General features: G+C 41.9%; 1 protein-coding gene across 2 annotated transcripts in view; it reads right to left on the bottom strand.

Annotated features, from left to right (window-relative positions):
- The window catches only part of SHROOM2 (shroom family member 2), a 130,675-nt gene that overhangs the window by 47,259 nt on the left and 64,483 nt on the right, over window positions 1-18,933 (bottom strand). The window contains exon 3 of one of the 2 annotated variants that reach the window (XM_075057220.1): window positions 2,007-2,111. The exons of the other annotated variant lie outside the window; for it this stretch is intronic. Coding sequence (XP_074913321.1) covers window positions 2,007-2,111 — 105 coding nt within the window. The remainder of the gene's footprint in view (window positions 1-2,006; window positions 2,112-18,933) is intronic. 2 annotated transcript variants of the gene reach the window in all.

Below are 18,933 nucleotides of genomic sequence, written 5' to 3'. Positions count from 1 at the left end.
TGGTGGGGTTTTTTGTTTGTTTTTTGGTTGTTTGTTTTTTTTTTTGTTTTTTGTTTTGTTTTGTTTGTGTTTTTTTATTTTATTTATTTTGGGGGTGGGGTGGTTTTAATGAGGGGTGGAGACAGACAAACAAATTTTAAAATACTGGATGTGTATCCAGAGCTTTAACAGTTAAAGCTAATACTGGGACTTACAAGACATTTACAACATGACAACAGTACGGTAGGGCTTTGCAAGGTTGTACTGTAGGTATGTGCTTATGGGAGGAGGTGGGAAGAAAACACTTAATGACAGGAAGGAATAAAGCCATGTACATTGTTTCACACAAGTTAGAGTGATGCAACTAATAATTTTAACTTCAGCCAAGTTCTGCTTCAGGTCTTGAAATGTTTGGCACCTCAGGTATGCAGGGTTTTTTTGTTTGTCTTGGGTTTTTTTGTTGTTTTTTAAAGAAATAAAAAACAAACTTTTTTTTTCCAAAAATGGTTCATCAATTCATCTAAGTCCCCAAATACCTACTTGGATATCACCTCCAAATGTACATGCTCATGTAACTGAAGAGATCCCATCTAAGAAGTACAACAGCAAGTTGTTAGAGCTTTGTACCTTGCAAAACTTTCTGCAAAACTGCTCTACCATCCTCTGCCCCTTCCTTCTGTTCAGGAATTAGTAGCAAGAGCTTGCACTTCCTTCCAAGAGCTTGCTGTTTGTAACACTCTTGGCACTCATGAAATAAATGCATTCTTTTTCCCACAATGTTAAAGAAGCCTTTTGGGTGGAATTCAGCTACTTCTGTTTCAGTGAGCAGATGCCGAGCACAGGCCATTTGTCTAGACCCTCTCAGTCACCCCGGAACGAAGCAGAAACTTCCTGAAGGTAATTCATCCTGCCCTTCTCTTTGGCTCATCCTGGGGGAAGTGTAATTTAAAATTTAGACAAGGTATAAGGTGAGACAAATCCCATCCTTCCAAGTCACAGTCTGAAACAAAGGCTTATAGGACCTTAGCTCTTGAGGGTTTTTTTATGCACTTACGTATTTCACTTATGTATTTATGAAGTTTATTACTGCAATGTTAAGTAATTTGTCTGAGTTAGGAAAGTCATTTGCTAAGCTGAGAAACTGTTCTCTATTTTCAGCTTGAACTCTAAAGGCAGTTCTACATTTTTTTACTCATTCCCCCTTTTTATAAATTTGGATTATCAGACAGCCACTGGATTTAGAGAACAAAACTAAAGCTCATTATAAACCCCCTATCTTCAAAACAGGTCAAATTTGAGTACATGGCTTTTTGCAGCACATTCAGGAAGATCTTATGAATTCAATGATGAATTGCCTTTCCAAACTCTGCATGCGGGATTACAAAAGGAGAATAATAATTCTACAGGGAAGCTGTAATTTCACTAAGAAGTGTAGCATCATTACTGTCACTAAAAAAAGGAAGTAATTGTTTCCATAAACAAAAGCCTACTCTTCCCAGCATGATGGAAGAGAAAACAGTTAAGCAGAGCATCACTATGCTCTTCTTGGTAGGATAAGAAATTCAGAGAGTGAGTGGAAGAGCCCCAATACTCTCAGAGCAAACAAGTGCAAAAGATTCTGCTCAGCCATGCGATGATGGGCTCCAGTCAGGTATAGAAAAAAAACCATTCCACTGTTCAGCTGCACAGAACATTGAAGGGCTTTTCTTCCCCACAGCTCACCTCTAAAAGGTACTGATACCAGCTCACAAACCACAAATACCCATTCAGGCAAATGCAATAGACCTCTTAGGCATCAATTCAGCAAAAAGGTTTATCTACTGTGAGACAATTACTTTTCTATGATGCACCACTAAGGAAACACAAGACTAGAAAACTAGCACTATACAAGGCAATGTTTGGAGCGTAAGGAAATTAAGGTTGGGAAGAGGGCTTCTGCAAGTTTGCTATGGCCTTGGCAAATGGTAGGAGGAATCCAATCAGAGGGAAGGAACAGAAGGAATGCACTTGTAAAGTCAGTACTGTACCTCATGGAACTTCTCAAGATCTTCATAAGATAGGTTCTCGCTACATGAACATCATTTTCAGATGGCATTTTCTGTGCTACAATATCCACCACCACTTTCATCTTCCTTAGCAGCCAAGAAAGGGGAGGAACATACTAGACTGAGTTGTGACACGAAGCAAGCCAAGTGGAAAAGAACTTACACGTTCTGTTTCTTTTTTTTTATTTGGGGACACATATTTTTCATAGTTCTTTTTTTTTTAGACATAATAGTCTGAACAGCCTAAAAATGCTGGTGGGATACCTAGAAGGTGGAATCATGTAGACACCTGCTTTCGTTGAAGTCCACAACATGACTAAAAATTAATTTCCTGTGCATAGTCAACAATGCCTTCTGCTGGACTCTCATAATTTAATTACATTTACTATGTCCTGCATGTCAAGAAACGATTTTTCCTAGTAAGTGGAGCACAGCATGCATATTGATTCCAAAACTCAGCACAAATGGGTAGGAGGACTGGAAAGAAAAGATTAAAAGACTCAAAACATGAATATTTTGCAGGCAACTAAAGATGCTGGAAGCTGAGCATTTATATTCTAATGTAATACCTCTGTATTAATTCTGAGTGACAGAATGAGATCATCTGAACCTACAACCCAGAAAACCTCTAGCATTAATGGAAGCATTAATAAAAGCATTTCACTGAGACTGTCTTTCTACCAGTGCTTTTACAAAAGCTGCTGGAAGGAAAATGCTGATAAGTTCTGAAGATATGATACAAAGGTAAAAAAACAGTTTCTATTGACTATAAGCAATCTGTTAAGATAGTGGTCTCAATTACATGTGTATGCAAATACTCTAGCAATAAAACAACCTTTTCAATGCAGTTTTTCAGAATAAATCTGTCCTTTTATAGTTACTGCTTGTAAGTCATTAAAAAAGACACTCTGAATTTCACAGGCTGTAGAGTTGAGAGATACTGGTTTGGATTGCTGCAGCAATACTGAGGGAGTTGACTGGATGGGGGGCAGAAAAGATGTACTTCGAAGGAAAACAATTAAACTGGACAAGCAGACTTATCTGTAAACAACAACAAAAGTCAGAAAATATCTTAACAGTGAAAAGTAGACAGGAAATCGAATAAAGTAACTGAACTACCTCAGCATACAACAGTATCAATGAGTACGAGCCATCTCCTCTGTTTTCAAACCCATTCTGAACTCCTGTAGGTACCGTTCAGATAAAAGGCTGGCAGATACGCCAACAGAGGCATGTATTCCCCCCGCCGCCCAGTGGAATTCATTTTATTCTCATCTACCAAAGAGCACCCTTGCTGTAACCCTATCATACAGGCTTTTTTGCATTTGGAGTCCCAAAGCAGGAGGAGGACAGGCGGTTCCAGGGGCCTGCGTCCAGCGGAAAGCAACTGCTGGGATTTATTTGTCTGTTAATGTTTCGTTCCAGCCCTCTGCTGAGTCAACAAAGGCGGAAGGCCTGGCTGCAGCAAGGCTGCAAATCTGTCACTGCAACTAGTGGCAGCTACACACGACAGAGGCTGTACTGTATTTCTGAAATAGAAAACCGGCTTTTCACCCCTCATTACTGGCCCCTTCTCTTTAGCTCAAAGGAGCGTTTCTAATACCAGCAGCGGCGACATACCCACATGGAGCCGCTCCGGCCCATCTCACGAACAAGGGAATGAACAGTTCCTAAGGGGATTTTTCAGGTAAAACTTTGGAACCCCGAAAATGAACAGTCATACTAATGGGGCATTTTAACCAGGACTGCTCAGTCACTGCCCTTTTTAAAGGCTATCTTCCGTTATTTCACGTCCTTGCGTCGCCCCAAATTTACCGATCCGTACCATTACTTTCCACGTTAAATCTAAGCAATTCTTCAAAATGGCTGAGCTCATCCGTCCCACGGACGGTTTCAATCTCCACACACCCCCACCCCCCCCGGAGTACTATCGCGCGGCCCGACACCCCCGCGAAGGAGATGGACACGGCCAGGCCCCGCCCCCGCCCCGCCCGGCGGGAACCCCGCTCCTGACAGGGAAGGCCCCTCCTGTGGAGACCCACTCACTCAACGGCAGCTCCCCACCGCGCTCGCTCCCTCTTACTGTTATTATTTCTCATGCTAATTAATCCCTCCCCGGGACATTAAAGCGGCACGCTGTTCTGTGGCCCTGAAACATCGCATGGTGATCTTTTTTTTCTTTTTTTTTTTTTTTCTGTCGGCTGCAGGATTGGCGGCACCGCTTCGAATCAGTGGTCATCTTTTCTAGTCAGGGCTCCCTCTGGCACATCCAGCCACAAGCGGGCAGCTGATGGCAGTCCTTGCACAGGCAATGCCTCCTTCCTACTGTTCAGCTGCACCAGGAAACAACACCCAGGTTTAGACAAGAGTTCCCAGTTTTTCCTAACTTAAGGATGAGTCAGTGGCCTCAGTCAAAACTGACCCGTATCTACAAAGAACAGTTTCGTACCATCAGCACTAATTCTCCAAGTTAAAACTGTTGTAGTGATTATTTAAAGATTCTTTAAAATAACATATTCAGTTGTCAGACACTTTAGTTTCTACAGAACATTTTTGTTTGCAAAGCTGCAGACCACTGTTTCACAGAATAGTCCGTGTAACTTCCCTGCAAGCCCCAGAATTTGGGAACCAGTAAATATACTTAAACTGAAGAGCAGCTATCAGAATAAAGTTGTTCTCCTTCCATTCACCAAGATGCAACTCAAGCCTTTCCAGCAGTGAAGCAAAGTCTCTCTCCAGCACTTTGTTTTTAAAATAGCCCAAGTTCACATTTTCACAGTTGCAGCAGGAGGCCCAAACTACTCGCAGTTATTTTAAACCTTGCCTACAACCAGGAATTTGTCCTAATTCCAGTGTAAGGTAAATGGCTACAAGAGTGCCCTGCCTGCACGCCAAGGATGAGACGCTGAGGAAACGCAGAAAGGCTGCAGTGCTGAGATAAAATGGAAACCTACACGTTCTTAAAGGTCACAAGCACAATTCATCGGCATTCTCAAACAAGAAGCACGCTCAGACACTGCACGTACTGAATGGTACGTCTCACAAGGTGCCCTCGGACTCTTTCAAAGCCAAATAAACCAAATCATGCGTTGTTTGTCCTACGGAAAAAAAATCCTCGCATACATTGTTAAGATGGCCAGTTATGAACAGTCTTGCCCCATGCTAGCCGTGCAAGTTAACTATGAGGAGTTCAGTCTTTGGGATCTCCTCAGCAAGCCACTCATCCATTGTTTTTTGGTCCACATAGAGAAAAATCCTCAAGAATTTGTAGTGACAGCACAGGTGCCCTTGCTTGTCCCCTTATAAATCCCAAACGGCTTCACAGTTCGCAGCTTTCTCACCTCACCTCCTTTAAAATAACACTAGGCCAGACATACCAACACTTCATTAATGAATTTTTTATAAATCTGCATGTGCTGGGGGAAAAGTCCTTCCAAGCCATGTCCTTTTTTTTTTTTTTTGGTTGTTTGTTTACCGATTTGGTGCTCAATGGATTAAAATACACTAGAAGACCAACATATAATGCAATTAATTGGGTGTGCAAAAAGCCACTGTAAATAAACTACTAAATCACTTAATTTATGAAAAACATTATTTGGATTTTTTTTAGTCTTCTGAATCCTTGGCAGAAAAAAAGAGGGCTGAAAACCGTCATGAAGCTGCAGTTACCCACAGGGGCCTCAAATAATAATAAGAAATTAACAATGTCACTGTTTTTCATTCCAAAAATAGTTCAGTGTATTTTTCCCTGCAGATTGTGAAGATCTCACCCAACTGCCTAAACTGGGAGCTCATGATTAGAATAGGATGATTTTTTTTCTAAAACAAACAAACAAAAAGATAAAATTGCTACCTGAACAAATCACATATTTTCTAGAATGAGCACGCACTTGGTCAAAAAGTCTTCTTTATTTCTTCTTACCCTCCCTTCAAACAGACAAACAACATTCCTTTCTATAGAGTATTGAAGGAGTCATTGCCCTCCACAGACAAAGACATGAGGTGTTTTCTCTCTCAGGCAACTATATTCACAGAATTCCAATTACTTCATTTTACGTTAGTCACCACAGGCAGATCTATCTGCCAATGTAATACAGGAATGAAGTATCTAAAATTTGGCAAAAGACCAAGGTCCAGCAGCAAAACTATATAAGGAATGTGAACAACTTCGTGCCATTCTCAATAATGCAATACATCCATGAGTTACCCTAATATAGGCTTAAACGGTTGTTATCAATTCCATAAAGAAGCTTTATGTTAAGTGCAATACAACAATACAACGCCCTCCTCCTTTCTGCTTGTCATTTTCAGTGCTGTCCCACCTCCCAACATACCTGTCTGTATCTTTGGATGTAACAGAGGACCAAACAATGAGTAAAAATGATATTAAAAAGAGGACAAAGCATCCAAAACGTGAGGTTGAACACTTTTCCTGAACACGGTTACTCTCCCACTTTATTTCTTCCTCATTTCTTTGAAAACGGAGAAAGGAAGGGGAGTGGTATGTATGTGCGAAAGAATACGAGAAGGAAAAAAACCACAGAAAGCCCCCTGAAAATCTTCATGCAACAACTCTGTATTGAATGATACCCCCAAATTAAAAATACTCCCACAATAGATTTTGATGTAAACCTTCATGGTCTGTCATTCTTAACCAATACAGATGATTCAAAAAAGTTACATATATATATACACATACATATATCTCTATATATATTTGTATAGATATATACATACGATATATACATATACATATCTATCCATACACATACGCAAAGTCACTTTTTAGGCTCTTCAGAATTCAAAATATGCCCACAACTTCTCTGTCCAGGTTGATGGTTTTGCACCTCAACCACCAGTTTTTGGTCTTCCCAATATACCAAAACCTTTCTAAATCTTGACCCACAGTCCACTTCTGAATCCATCTCCGTGTTTCTTTCTAGAGCATCACGGCCTGAACTGCTTTGTTCCCTTTTTGTAAGGTTGTCCTACTGCCTTTCACTCAGATTCAGCCTTGGATGTCCCAACTTCCTGCTGTCCTGAGCCTACACAGCAGCAATTTAAACACTTTTTCTAAAGTACACTCTATGCCAGCATTCACGCTGTCTATCTAGGACAGCCTTAAATGTCCTTTCAAAGAGGGACAGTAAATTTAGGCTTTGTTTGGCTGAGGCACAGAGTTGACTGCATAAACCCCTCTCAAAAGCCAACAAACGGGGCATTCCTAGCTGAGGCAGAAACATCAGGACTTGAAATTTTAAGTTAACTGTGTGGAGATATCACACCCTCACTTTTATAGAGATTAAACTTAAAATGTGTAAAATGCCTGTTCATGGTGAGCAATAAACCTGAAAAACTACTGGTAAATATCATCACAGTAAGTATTTTAAGGCAATGCCTTTTACCTCTGCAGATCTATAGTGAGCTTTATAAAAACAACACAAATCATCTCCTCTCTTTCATACTTACTCTCTGAATACAAAAAAACACCTGAATGGAACTTTTTGGGGGATGAAAATTTGTTGAAGGTTGTTATATTAGGTATCTGCTGAAGATTAAAAGGAAGTGCTTTCACATCATAATTGATCAAATGCTGCTTACATGAGATATAAAAAAAATAGTATGCCAGCTCGGTAGCCTAGGAAAGTTAATTTAAAGGTGAAGCTCTTAGTATCAGAAATCATCAACAGCAACATTGCTGTTAGTTTGCCAGCTGTGCACTGTTTTCCAAAATAAACACAGGAGGGCTGATATACACCAATTCAAATTACTACTGGCAACACTAGAGCCACACCAGGGCTTTTGTTTCAAGACTCTGCTTCTCTTCATTAACAGCAGCACGCACCCCATCTGTTTGTCAGAACCACCTCTCCTTATTAGCATCTATTCTTTTGGGAAAATCCCCTGTGACATGCTTCACTGGAATGGGATGAACCAATGATGAAAACTAATCGGCTCGGTATATGAAAAAACTCTTCTCTGACCTCAGACAGCTGAGCCCTGCTGCCTACATCCCCTTGTCTGGTGACGGCTGGATCAGCCACAGGCGAAAAAACCCAGACATCCAAGACTGTGCACGTAACATGCACAGACACACAAACTGCAGAAGATGAACAGTTGAGAGAGAACAGTTGGTAGTCTCAAGCAACACCAAAACCCATGTATAGAAATTAAAGAATAAAATTTTCAAGCAAAGAGAAAAGTCATTAGCAGCCTTGTCATCCTAATACAAATCTATGACTGCCCTAGTGTACTCAACCCTTTTCAAAGTTTAAATTATTTTGATAAGCAGAAAAAAATAAATGAAAATTGGGTTCCAATCAACTTTGTGAATCCCTCTAACTTACCAAATAGTCAACTATTATTCTTTCTGGTTAAAGTGTATTGAAAACACATTATAGGTGAAGAAAATTGTGTCTTGATTAAGGAAAGCTGTTAACAACTGAATAACCATGAAGCAATGAACAAGCCTGGTCTAACAGCAGTCCACCCAATTCCTAATCCCTAGCAATTACGGAAGTTCCTTGCAAGAAGTTTTCATATCCTCACCTTCAGCACCGGGAGCTCTTTGCTCAGCTCAACCATCTCCCTGGCTGGAGTCACCAGCACAAGTCCCCTTGGAGTGCCATCACCGCCTCCATCTTTGCATCCTTTCCTCTCTCCAGCCCCCGCCCCACACTTGTTTGGGGTTGGCTATTCCTACCTTCCCCTCTCCAAGAACATGGCAAGCTTGCACTCCCTTTGCTGGCCGGTTCCTACACAGCCTTTTCCCACTTTTGTCCTTATGTTGGCAGCCAGACAGGCTTCTTTGTGGATCTACTGCAGTGTCAGAAGGAAAGTTGCAGTGATAGAAGATGGCGCTGTAGTCACTCAAGTTAAAACATGTACAAAAACAATGAATATGTATTAAATTCAGTGTATCAGGTTAGTTACTTATACTAGATTTAAGAGCTCTGTCAATGGCTGGTAAGAATTATTTAATGGTTTAGATAAACTGCCTTCAAAATCTATTTAGTCTAGGGATAATCTGCAGGCCTGAATTCAAATTAGGGTTCAGAGCGGAACATTCCAAAACCTACAAAATTTCAACATATCTACATACAAAACCCCCACATTATCTACAAGCTAAGAATAATCAACATAGTATGCCTAAAGAAATATAACCCCACACCATGTGTGGATGTGTATATTGACTGACCTTCAACATGAATAAAGAAAACACAGGAAGAGAAGGATCTGCCTTTTGTTCCATCAGAATCCACAGGACATTTCAGAAGTACAGAAAACGAGATCACCAAACAAGATACTCCTCTCAAAAAGAAATCTCTGATTCTCTCAGCTCCCTCTGCTCCAGTCTACCCAACCCCAATTTACTCCTGACATACCCTACCACTGGCAATTGAGCTTTCTCCAGCCTGTAGACCTTAAAAGCGGTATCTTGAGCTTTGTAAAAATCTTGCTCTCAACACCTCTGGATTTGCAATACCATAACTATAAATTTCCATGCATAAAAATTAAACCCAGTACCTGTCCTTCCTTAAGGTGGGAATTATTTATCCAACTTCTGAAACACAGAAGCATCTTATTCCCAGTCTAAAACTGGTGCAAACTGCCCACAAACAGCTTCCGTTTTTTTCAGGGAATGATTACTATCCCCTCTTGTCCAGTCTGAAGCTGTAATATCAAGATCACCACTATACTAAAAAGGAGTTATGGACATCTTGTCATTACAAGACCAACAGTGCCGTACCAGCGATAACTCAGTTCCCTGTTTCTTGAATTTCTGCATCAGTATTCTAACTCAACCCTCCAACTATTTCTACATCAGAGCAACAGTCAGATTCTTGCTTTCCCATTTTCTGAAACCTTTTCAAGTGCCATACCACATTTTTTTCCCCAAATACAGCAGCAGAAATTACTCAGGTTCAGCAAGACCTAAGAAGGAATACTGAAAATACCACCAGCTAACAGGACCAGTAAGGGAATTCATACAGAATGACAAAACTTGTGGCCCAGTTTAGACTTCCCTACCCAAAAGTCTTTTCTAAACCTCTGCTGAAACTGTGCTGGTAGTGGTGGCATAGAAATGCAGAGGATAATGCAACCTTGACAATACGTTATGTGGTAAAATTGTTCACAAAGAGGAATGGCAAAAGCAGATGCGCTGCAGGAATGGTATTTAATGAAATAAATATCTAGAACAATACCACAGGTCTCTATTACCAATTATATAGTCCTTTTTAGCCAGAAAAAAACATTAGAATAAGAAGTAGAACCAACAGGCCCACATGAAGTCTTTTTGCTCATTTATTTAAGAGCATGCACTTGTTAAGTATTCAGATATTGCTTCTCAGCCTATTCTCACAACACTTGGCATTCTCAAGTAATCTTCCAAATAAATACTGGCCACGTCACACAGCATCCAGGACCTGTTTATTCCAGCTTAGCCATAACTAAGACAAAAGATGAGTGCAACACTGTAGAAAAAATTACAGTATTTTCCACATTAATAAAGAACTGAATAAGCTTTTTATGCAGAAACTTTCCCTCGAGGCATCTTGGTCTCCAAAGGACAACAGAGATTTGAAAGAAAAACCTGCTCCATAAAAAAAAATAATTAAAGGGGGAAGGGGAAGAAAACCTCCCCTTCCAGAGGAGCCACTTATGGGCTAAACATGCAAGTGTATGTAAAAAATTTATAGTGCTTCTACTGAATGTGACATTTGGAGATAGCTATGCAACTGTGAATCACTCTGTGATATATGGCACTGTTTTTAAAAAGCATTTTTATTGTCATAATAACTATTTTCAGATTAAAACAGACATTAAAGTTTTGGCACATGACAGATCTCATAACTTGGGCATGAAATCTCAGCTGCCTTAACGTGTTGGAAGCCCAAGGCATAAGGTGATTACAGTTGCACAATCATCTTCTGAGGTTACCTCTCCCTCCTTACCTCCCAGGGGCAGCTCAAGTTTCAGGTGGAGAAGCTAATTGTTCAGTTCCAAGTTATATCCCCTCCTTAATCTCCAACTGATGACTGCAGCTCTAACAGCATTATAACAAGAAGCAGTACAATTTGAAACACTTATGCACCCATCTACAATTTCTCCATTGGCTAAGGGCAGATATTTTCCTGCAACTTCTTGGAGCACAAGCTCCTTTCCTCCTATGCCTATATTAATTCAGACTCAATCTCTCCAACATTTTGGGTAGAGATTCTTCACTGAAGTAGAGGAGATCTGCATGGGCAGGTATAACATTGTCACTGCTGTCAACAAGAGATCCTACCAGTCTGTGGAGCTGCAGATTTGCACCTTACCCTGAGAAAGGCAAGGCCACTGCCCTCCATCCCTAGAGGGTCCACAATGGGCCAAGTGAAAGAAGCTGGCTCCTCTGCTGAGGTTGGCTCTACGTCCTGCTTCACCTCCTGACATTTTACTCTGTCAGAAACAGAGCTGGACCCCAACTTCAATCCTCCCTGCTACAAGACAGCGCTGATAAGGACACAGTGGTTAAGCAAGACTAAGATCCAGCTGATGGCCACAGGAGCGAGAACTGGTAAGAATGACCTTTCTTCCCCTGCATCGTCTCTCTTACGGGCGAGTATCTGGGTCATCCAGAGACAGTGGCACTCTTCTTACTGCAAAAGGACTAGCAGCTGTGCCTGGAGAAGATGGGTCCCTTTGTTCTCTGCGCACAGTACTGTACCTACAGGATACACAGACTACTCCCTGTCTCCGCTCCCTGCCCAAACCCTCCTCCCTCCATCACACACACCAAGGGGTACCTCTGAACCTTGAAAATAAAAGCCTTGATTTCTCCACTCCTCCCAGCAACATGAGACCCTTCCAGAAACACAGACACGAACTAGGACTGACAGTTCACGAAAAGGAAATGCAACGAACGCAAGGGTATCAAACCAGTGATACCTCTGCCAAAGATTCACCCACAACAGCCACCTCAGCCCCTGCCCCAGAGAAACAGCGGAGCACACGGATAAGTGGCCGTCCCCTGCGCCCACCCCTGCAGCAGCAGCAACCAGAGCTGCCGGTCCAAGCCGCTGGTCCAGGTGAAGAACCCATGCCAGTCCAGCCACTGTGTAAACACACTCAAGTCTTCAGTAAATTTATGCTGATCAGAAAAATAAAACCCTACTTAACCCATTAACTGCAACAATGCTGTTCCCCTTGATTTGGATACCCTGGCAACACATACAGGCCTTACTTTGAACAGACGTATGGCAGCCTTAAAACACTTAAACCCACTCAGAGATGGAAGTTTGAAAGTACCCAGACAACTCTGATTTCTGGGATTCCCAGAGCAGAGCTGATTTTGTTTAGTGGATAATGTTCTTGCAGGCTTTTAGGCTTATTTTGCAGAAACTGAACGTGCCAAGATACGCACCCAATTTAACATCATTAGACTTGAAAGCTGGGTTCAGTCACTTCCCAGTAAAATAAAAGCTATTTTCCGAGCAAGATTGAAAACAGAAACACTTCACAGCAGTAACAACACAAATCTTCAACAGATTATTCCTCTTCCAGCCCACCTCACACCATCCCTTCAGATCTCAATCTTTAGTCACCCTAATTATCACCAAGAATAAGTTTTACAAGAGAGTCAATCTGGCAAAAATAAAACTAAAAAACCGCAAGTTGAAACATGCGCTTGGATACAAAGAAATCAAATCGGAAACTACCTCAATGATTTTCCAAGGCCGCATCAGTTACAATGGATGACAAAACATGGGAAAAAAGCTCTAGCTGATATTCATAAACAGTTATTCCTGCTGCTGAAGCTTGTGTATTAAAAAGCTGTAAGGGCTATCAGCATCCCTCTGAAGCAAATGAGTAGTTTAATAACTGAATTCATCTGTCCACTTTTCCCACTAAACCAAGGTACAGATCCTGATACAAGGTATCTACAGACAATCTCACAAGTAACAATACTATATTCACATGCAAGTTGTGCCTACATCACTATTTTTAAACCTGTAGCAGTGAATATGGCTCTAACAGTGACTACTCAACTGTTTGCATTGTATGTACTAGATTTAATCTTCAGCTGGCAAACAAAATTGGGTTGTAACGCTGGCATTAGGGTGGTATAGGGCTCCCTCAGGGAAGCTTAAACAGCCTCAAAGAATAGAAATGATGTCTTCCATATATGAAAAAAGATCAGTGAAAGAGACACACTAAATACTACATATGAGCTCCAAGTGATTAATGAAAGTCCAGTATTTTATAGCTTTACTTAAAGTTCAGTAAGGTCAGCAGAAATGTGTGATGTGTTTTATGTGCCAATGCTCTGCTATGTATTATTATGCTTCATTATAAAAAAAACAGTAACCCACAAAAATTGATCATAACTCTTCTGATATCCTGCCCCACAAACACAACGGGCAGTTGCCATCCGAGCAGCTCACACTGGAGGGAATCTCCATTAGTCTCACTAGATTAAGGATTTTTCTAATGGAGCTGGCTGCTCTGTCTGGTCACCGCTAAGCAGATAGAGACAGAAACACATCCTGAGCCCACGCTGCTCCGGCACCCCACCTTCACAGCATATGTTCTTAAACAGCAGGAAGCAGCGACTGCCTGGCAATGAGAAAAAAATCCCACTCTGCCAAATTTATCATTTAACACCCTCCCTCCCCTTCCCCAAACTGCGTAAGACAAGTGTATTTAAAAGATTGCCCCCCCCCCCCCCAGTTTTGCTCACTACTTCATAATTCTCTCCTTCCCAAGGAGAAATCCCACAATCCCTTCTTTAGATTTACAGGGAGGAACAATTTTGGTCTCACACATTTAGCAGCATACTCATTTCCTCTTGCACTGTTCTGTAAAAATCCCCTTGCATCCTTGTGTAACCTCTGCACAAGTTGGCAAACAGCTCACAGCCTGGGAAACTCTTTCCATTGAATTTTGTTTTCACACCAATAAAAGCTCAAGACTGAAAAACTTTCAGGCCTTGACACTTGAAGTTTCACTAACAGACTGACTCTGCTACTCCATCTGTCCTTTACTGGGATGAAGAGACCGGCCCGAGAAGACTAGTTGCAGACCTCTTGGGAAGCAGCAACTGCAAACCACCCCAGCACACAGCCTCGCTGGGAGATGAATTGTTTTGGTCAGCGACACAAAGCACGCCGAAGCCAGGTCTGTGTGAGAAGCGGGAGGCGAACTGGCAAGCAAACCACGAAACGCTCTTCTCAAAGTCACCTCCCCTCTTCCACACCTGCCGACTCCGCTTCAACAATCCTGTTACGAAATTTTAATCAGATGCGTTTGAGACCACCCTGCACAGCCCTCTCCCCACCCTCCCGGATAAGTTAATAAGATACAAAAAAGCCCCGAGCACTTGCTTATCGCAACGATGGGCCGTAGGGGCGAGGAGCTGCCGGTGCCGGCGTCCTGCCTCCTGGCAGCAGGCTCTCCTCTCCGGCGCAGCCCTAGGTACCTACCCAGGCACCGCGCCGGGCAGTGCCTCCTTCCCAGAGCCCTTCCTCAGGGACCGGGCACGGCTCCCGGCTGGCAGGCAAGCCTCCACGTCAGGGAGCGGGACTGGGCCAAGAGAGGAGCGACGGGACCCCGGCCGTGGGCCGGGGCGGCACGCGTGGGGCGTGGGTGGCACCCGCCGGGGCTCCGTCCCTGGGAAAAGCGGGGAACGCCGGCAGGGCAGAGCACGGGACCCCACAGCCCTCCGCGACCAACTGTCCTCCTCTTGTACTAATCCGCGCCGCTGTGCCAGCTTAGGGGATATAATTAGACTCACAAAGGAGCCTTGTTACCGCTCCCCGCTAAGAGGCCATAGCAGTTTTGATTAGTCATACCAGCGACTCCGCCGACCGACTCCGGTGAACACCGCCTGCGGAACTCAGCGGGCAAAAGCTGAGCAAAGCCCGAAAAAATGAAACCAGAGGACTGTTCCTGGAGAAGGAGGAGGGAGGGGAGACTTTTATTTTTAATTTGAAGTGGTATTTGACATGGCACCTGGAAAATACACTGAGATTATGCTGCTGAAACTGTTTTTTTCAGCTGTTCCATCCTTTCCTTTTGCAATCTTCTAGGCAAATATGTAGGTGAATAGACCAGTCTAGGGCGCTGCATTGGAAAGAAGTTAAGGTCACCTGTGAGATGACAAATCTGCTCAAGGAGCAAAGCTAAAAGAAAATCTCCAGAACAGCCTGGGCCTCTTATGATCTGATGGGCTGTCAATAACATTTGAGTTACAGATGTTTTTCCCATATATTAAAACCAACCAGCCAGTCATCTTGGGGAGCAGTACTTCCTCTAAAAGAGAGGCAGCCTGTGATATCCCTAGAAATAATAACCCCAGGACTCAGAAAGGCATTGGAAATCATCGCCTATGGAGAAAAGTGGCAGATACATCCTTCCATCCCCCAGGGAGACCGATGTTACAAATTCTGGGGAATTCTTTCAAAGGACAATTTATTTTAATAATCTTTTGAAAAAATAAGCTTTATTCCATAGTCACACCATTAATCCCCTGCCGCTGGCCAGATTTGCACATGTAAGCTTTCTATGGTTGCCGACCATCATCATACCTGAGGATGTAAAGGGTACAGTAACAGGCTGTACAGAGTTTATTTGGGGGAAAACGAAAAAGATTAGTTCTGCTGTATCCTTAAGGATCAGTCTAGGAGAATGAGAAGGAGAAACTTTCTTCTTATATACTGGCCTATGTGCCGAGATCAGGTTTTCCTTAGGTTTACTGACCCATCACACTAAACACAAAATGACTATACATTTTTATTTCTTCGGTGCTAAAAACACAGCAGACTGATTGCCATGAGAAGCTGACTGCACTGCAGCATCCTTACCAACTGACTGACCCACATCCTGCATACGAAAAATGAATGGCTTTTCACAGGTCAAAGGAGGATGTGCTTATAGTCCCAAAGGAAATGCTGGAAGTACCGTGGATTTACAGAAATCCTCAAACTTCAGGAGGGAGGAGGAGGTTGGCAAAAGGGCAAGAAGTGGTCTTATTTTATGCAGGCGTACTTGGATTTTAATAAGAAGTCTAGTTAAGACAGCATATGGCAGAATTATGCAATAATAAAGAAGTCCAATAGCTCCGCTGTGTGAACTTGCTGGAAGTTAGATGGTATATGGCTAAAACTTTCTCAGCCAGACTGCAACATTCTATCAAAAAATTACTGTACTTTATATAAAGGTGAGAGTAGTGATTTCTCACAGATGTTAAACCTAACATAATGAGGGTTTTTCGGAAGCAGTCTGAATAAAGGTCAGCTAGCGTGATCCCTTGCTTATCAACATTAACACACATGCATGTGTGTGTATGTGCACACTCAGTCCAGAGAAAGACAGACTTTCGTTTGATGGGTCACTTTTCCGACACTGTTTCTGAAAGAGTCTATAAAACATGGAGTTATTGTTGTGTGAATGAGGATGCAAAGACCAGCTGACAAATACTATTCTATACTTGGTGACTTATTTGCCAAAACAGAGAAGTAAAATCAAGTGGAAAAAAGAACTTTTTTTCCTGAATTTCCAGCACCAAGCCCGTCTTCACTCTGTATAACAGAAGAATAAATTGCATGGAGTGAGTACCATTGAATCTACTGTCTGAAAAAGTATTAGAATTACATTGGTACAGTGGTAAAAAAAGAAGAGAAACAAGTTAAAAAGCAGGTATCTCCTTAATTTTAAAGAAAAGGAAAACTCGAACCTCAAAATATAGTTGGCTAATAGGATTTTTAATTTGGCTTTAAAAAGCTTTTTTCTAGTCTTAATTTGCTATCACAGACTGATGAGCTGTCCTGCTAGACTGCAGCCAGAACAGCAAGCAGACAAAGCAAGCTCATCTTACCTTCACGACAAGGACTGTTGGGAATGGCACTACATTTGCTGGAAAACAGCTGTAAATATCCCTGAAAGGACTGGGATTATTACTGTGCTTATTTTACACATAGGATCCAAAGATCAGAGAAGGTGGGCGACCAGACAAATGCCATGCACAAAGATTTCAGCCTATCGAAGAACAGAGACTTCTCAGTTAAGTATTTTGAGCGCGAAGACCCCTCTCACTCAAGGCCTTATCTCAAGTGTAAACCTGCCTGTCTCCAAGAAAGTACAACTAAGCAAATAACCTGGGATCATTACTCTAGTTGCTGTTGGATTACAGTGTAGAAGGAAAAGGAGCCTCCAGACAACTTAACACACTTGGTATTAACACAGATGTGCTTATAAAGCTAGGACACTGGATTTGTAATCATGATAGTATCAAGTCTAAGTAGTACCAAACAACTTTTCATTAACAACTGCTCTTTTTTTAAGGGAGGAAGCTGTATGTTCCTAGTTCAAAGGAAATGGGCCTGCATGCCACCATCTAAGCTTCCAGAAGGCTTTACCATCTTACTGAAAAACGAAACACCAGCTAAAAGCTTTGTAATTCAAAAAGAGAACAGTTCAAGAGTTATCCCCCCGACACCTTCTCCTCTCCCATCCCTGGAATCAGAAAACAGCAATTCAGCGTGAAGAGCTTTCACCGGGAACACACATATCGGTTTCACTGGGAAAGGTTTCCCAGATCCTTTTTTTGTTCGTTTTAATAACCGAAGTTGTGGGGAGTAACCTGCTCATCACTGAGAGCAGCGCCACAGGAAAATCAGCATCTGCGATCGAGATCTGTTGCCGAAGGTGCCCGTCCCAGTCTCTCCTCCAGCTGACTCTGGCTGCCAATGCGGACTTCACTCTCCTCCGAGCCTCTCACCGGTCCTTCCTCAGGCATATGGCTTTTCGCCAAAAATGCAAAGATGAAAAATGGTTAAAAACCTTAACGCTCAATATGCGTGCCCCCTTCGAGATCTTCTGGCAAGCACATTTGGGATGCTTTTGTCTAGACTGACCTTCCTGCATCATCAAAATATATATTACCACATTTAATTTAGGAATGCTTATCCAAAAGAGATTGTGTCTGTTCTAAGGCAGAAATCTCTAAATTATATATATATTTTTGAAATCCCTTTTAAGTCATTTAATGAAAACACTAGCCACAAGAGAGCGCTACCAGCAAAGGATTCAACCACAGAGAAAACAAGAGACCTGAAACTATTCAGAATTTAAAAAAAAAAAAAAGAAAAAAGGCATCTGTTGTGGTCAGGCAGTCTTATTTGCACATTTAAAAGAAGTCCTCAGACATTTAATTGCTATAGCTGTGATCTTCAGAAGTTAGGAGATATTCTAGGTGCCTCCATTTTTGAATGTGGACTTTGAGACATGTTCATTGCTTTTTCTTTTTGTTTTCAAAGGGAGATTACTCAGCAGTTTTTGAATTTTGGGCACCTTTAATATGACTCACTCCGACTGAGACACCTGAAATTACCAGGTTGTTTTCTGATACCACCACATTTTTTTTAAATGTCTGTAACTCACTAAAACTCAATGCAATGAGCTAAAACAGCAAAACTGTGTTTGTGGCTCTGCTGCTTGTTTTTGATCTCTATACACCAAGTATCTTAATACCTTGTACTCCCTTCTTGCCCTTCCAAGAAAAGTGCTGACAAATTCTAACAACAACAACAACAACAACGTCAGCGTATTTTTCTGGAAGCAGCAAATGAACTGCAGCATTTTTTTTTTCCATGCAAAACAGAAGGAGTTCCTGTTTTTGCATTTTCAGCTTCTAGTATCTTATCATAAAAGGAAGTAACTCCCAAAAAGTATCTCTAAAAAAGAACTGACGTAGAATTTGAAAAAAAAAAAAAACCCAAACAAAAAAACCCCATATATAACCAGTGCCAGGAGGCCTGCATGGATGGACAAGCTGCTCCTGGACAAACTCAAATGCAAAAAGGAAGCCTACAGCAGGTGGCAGCAAGGACAGGTAGCCTGGGAGGAATACAGAGAAATTGTCCAA

The sequence above is a fragment of the Buteo buteo genome, chromosome 25 (genome assembly GCF_964188355.1).
Source record: "Buteo buteo chromosome 25, bButBut1.hap1.1, whole genome shotgun sequence".
Lineage (NCBI taxonomy): Eukaryota > Metazoa > Chordata > Aves > Accipitriformes > Accipitridae > Buteo > Buteo buteo.
This window is presented reverse-complemented; position numbering and strand designations above follow the sequence as displayed.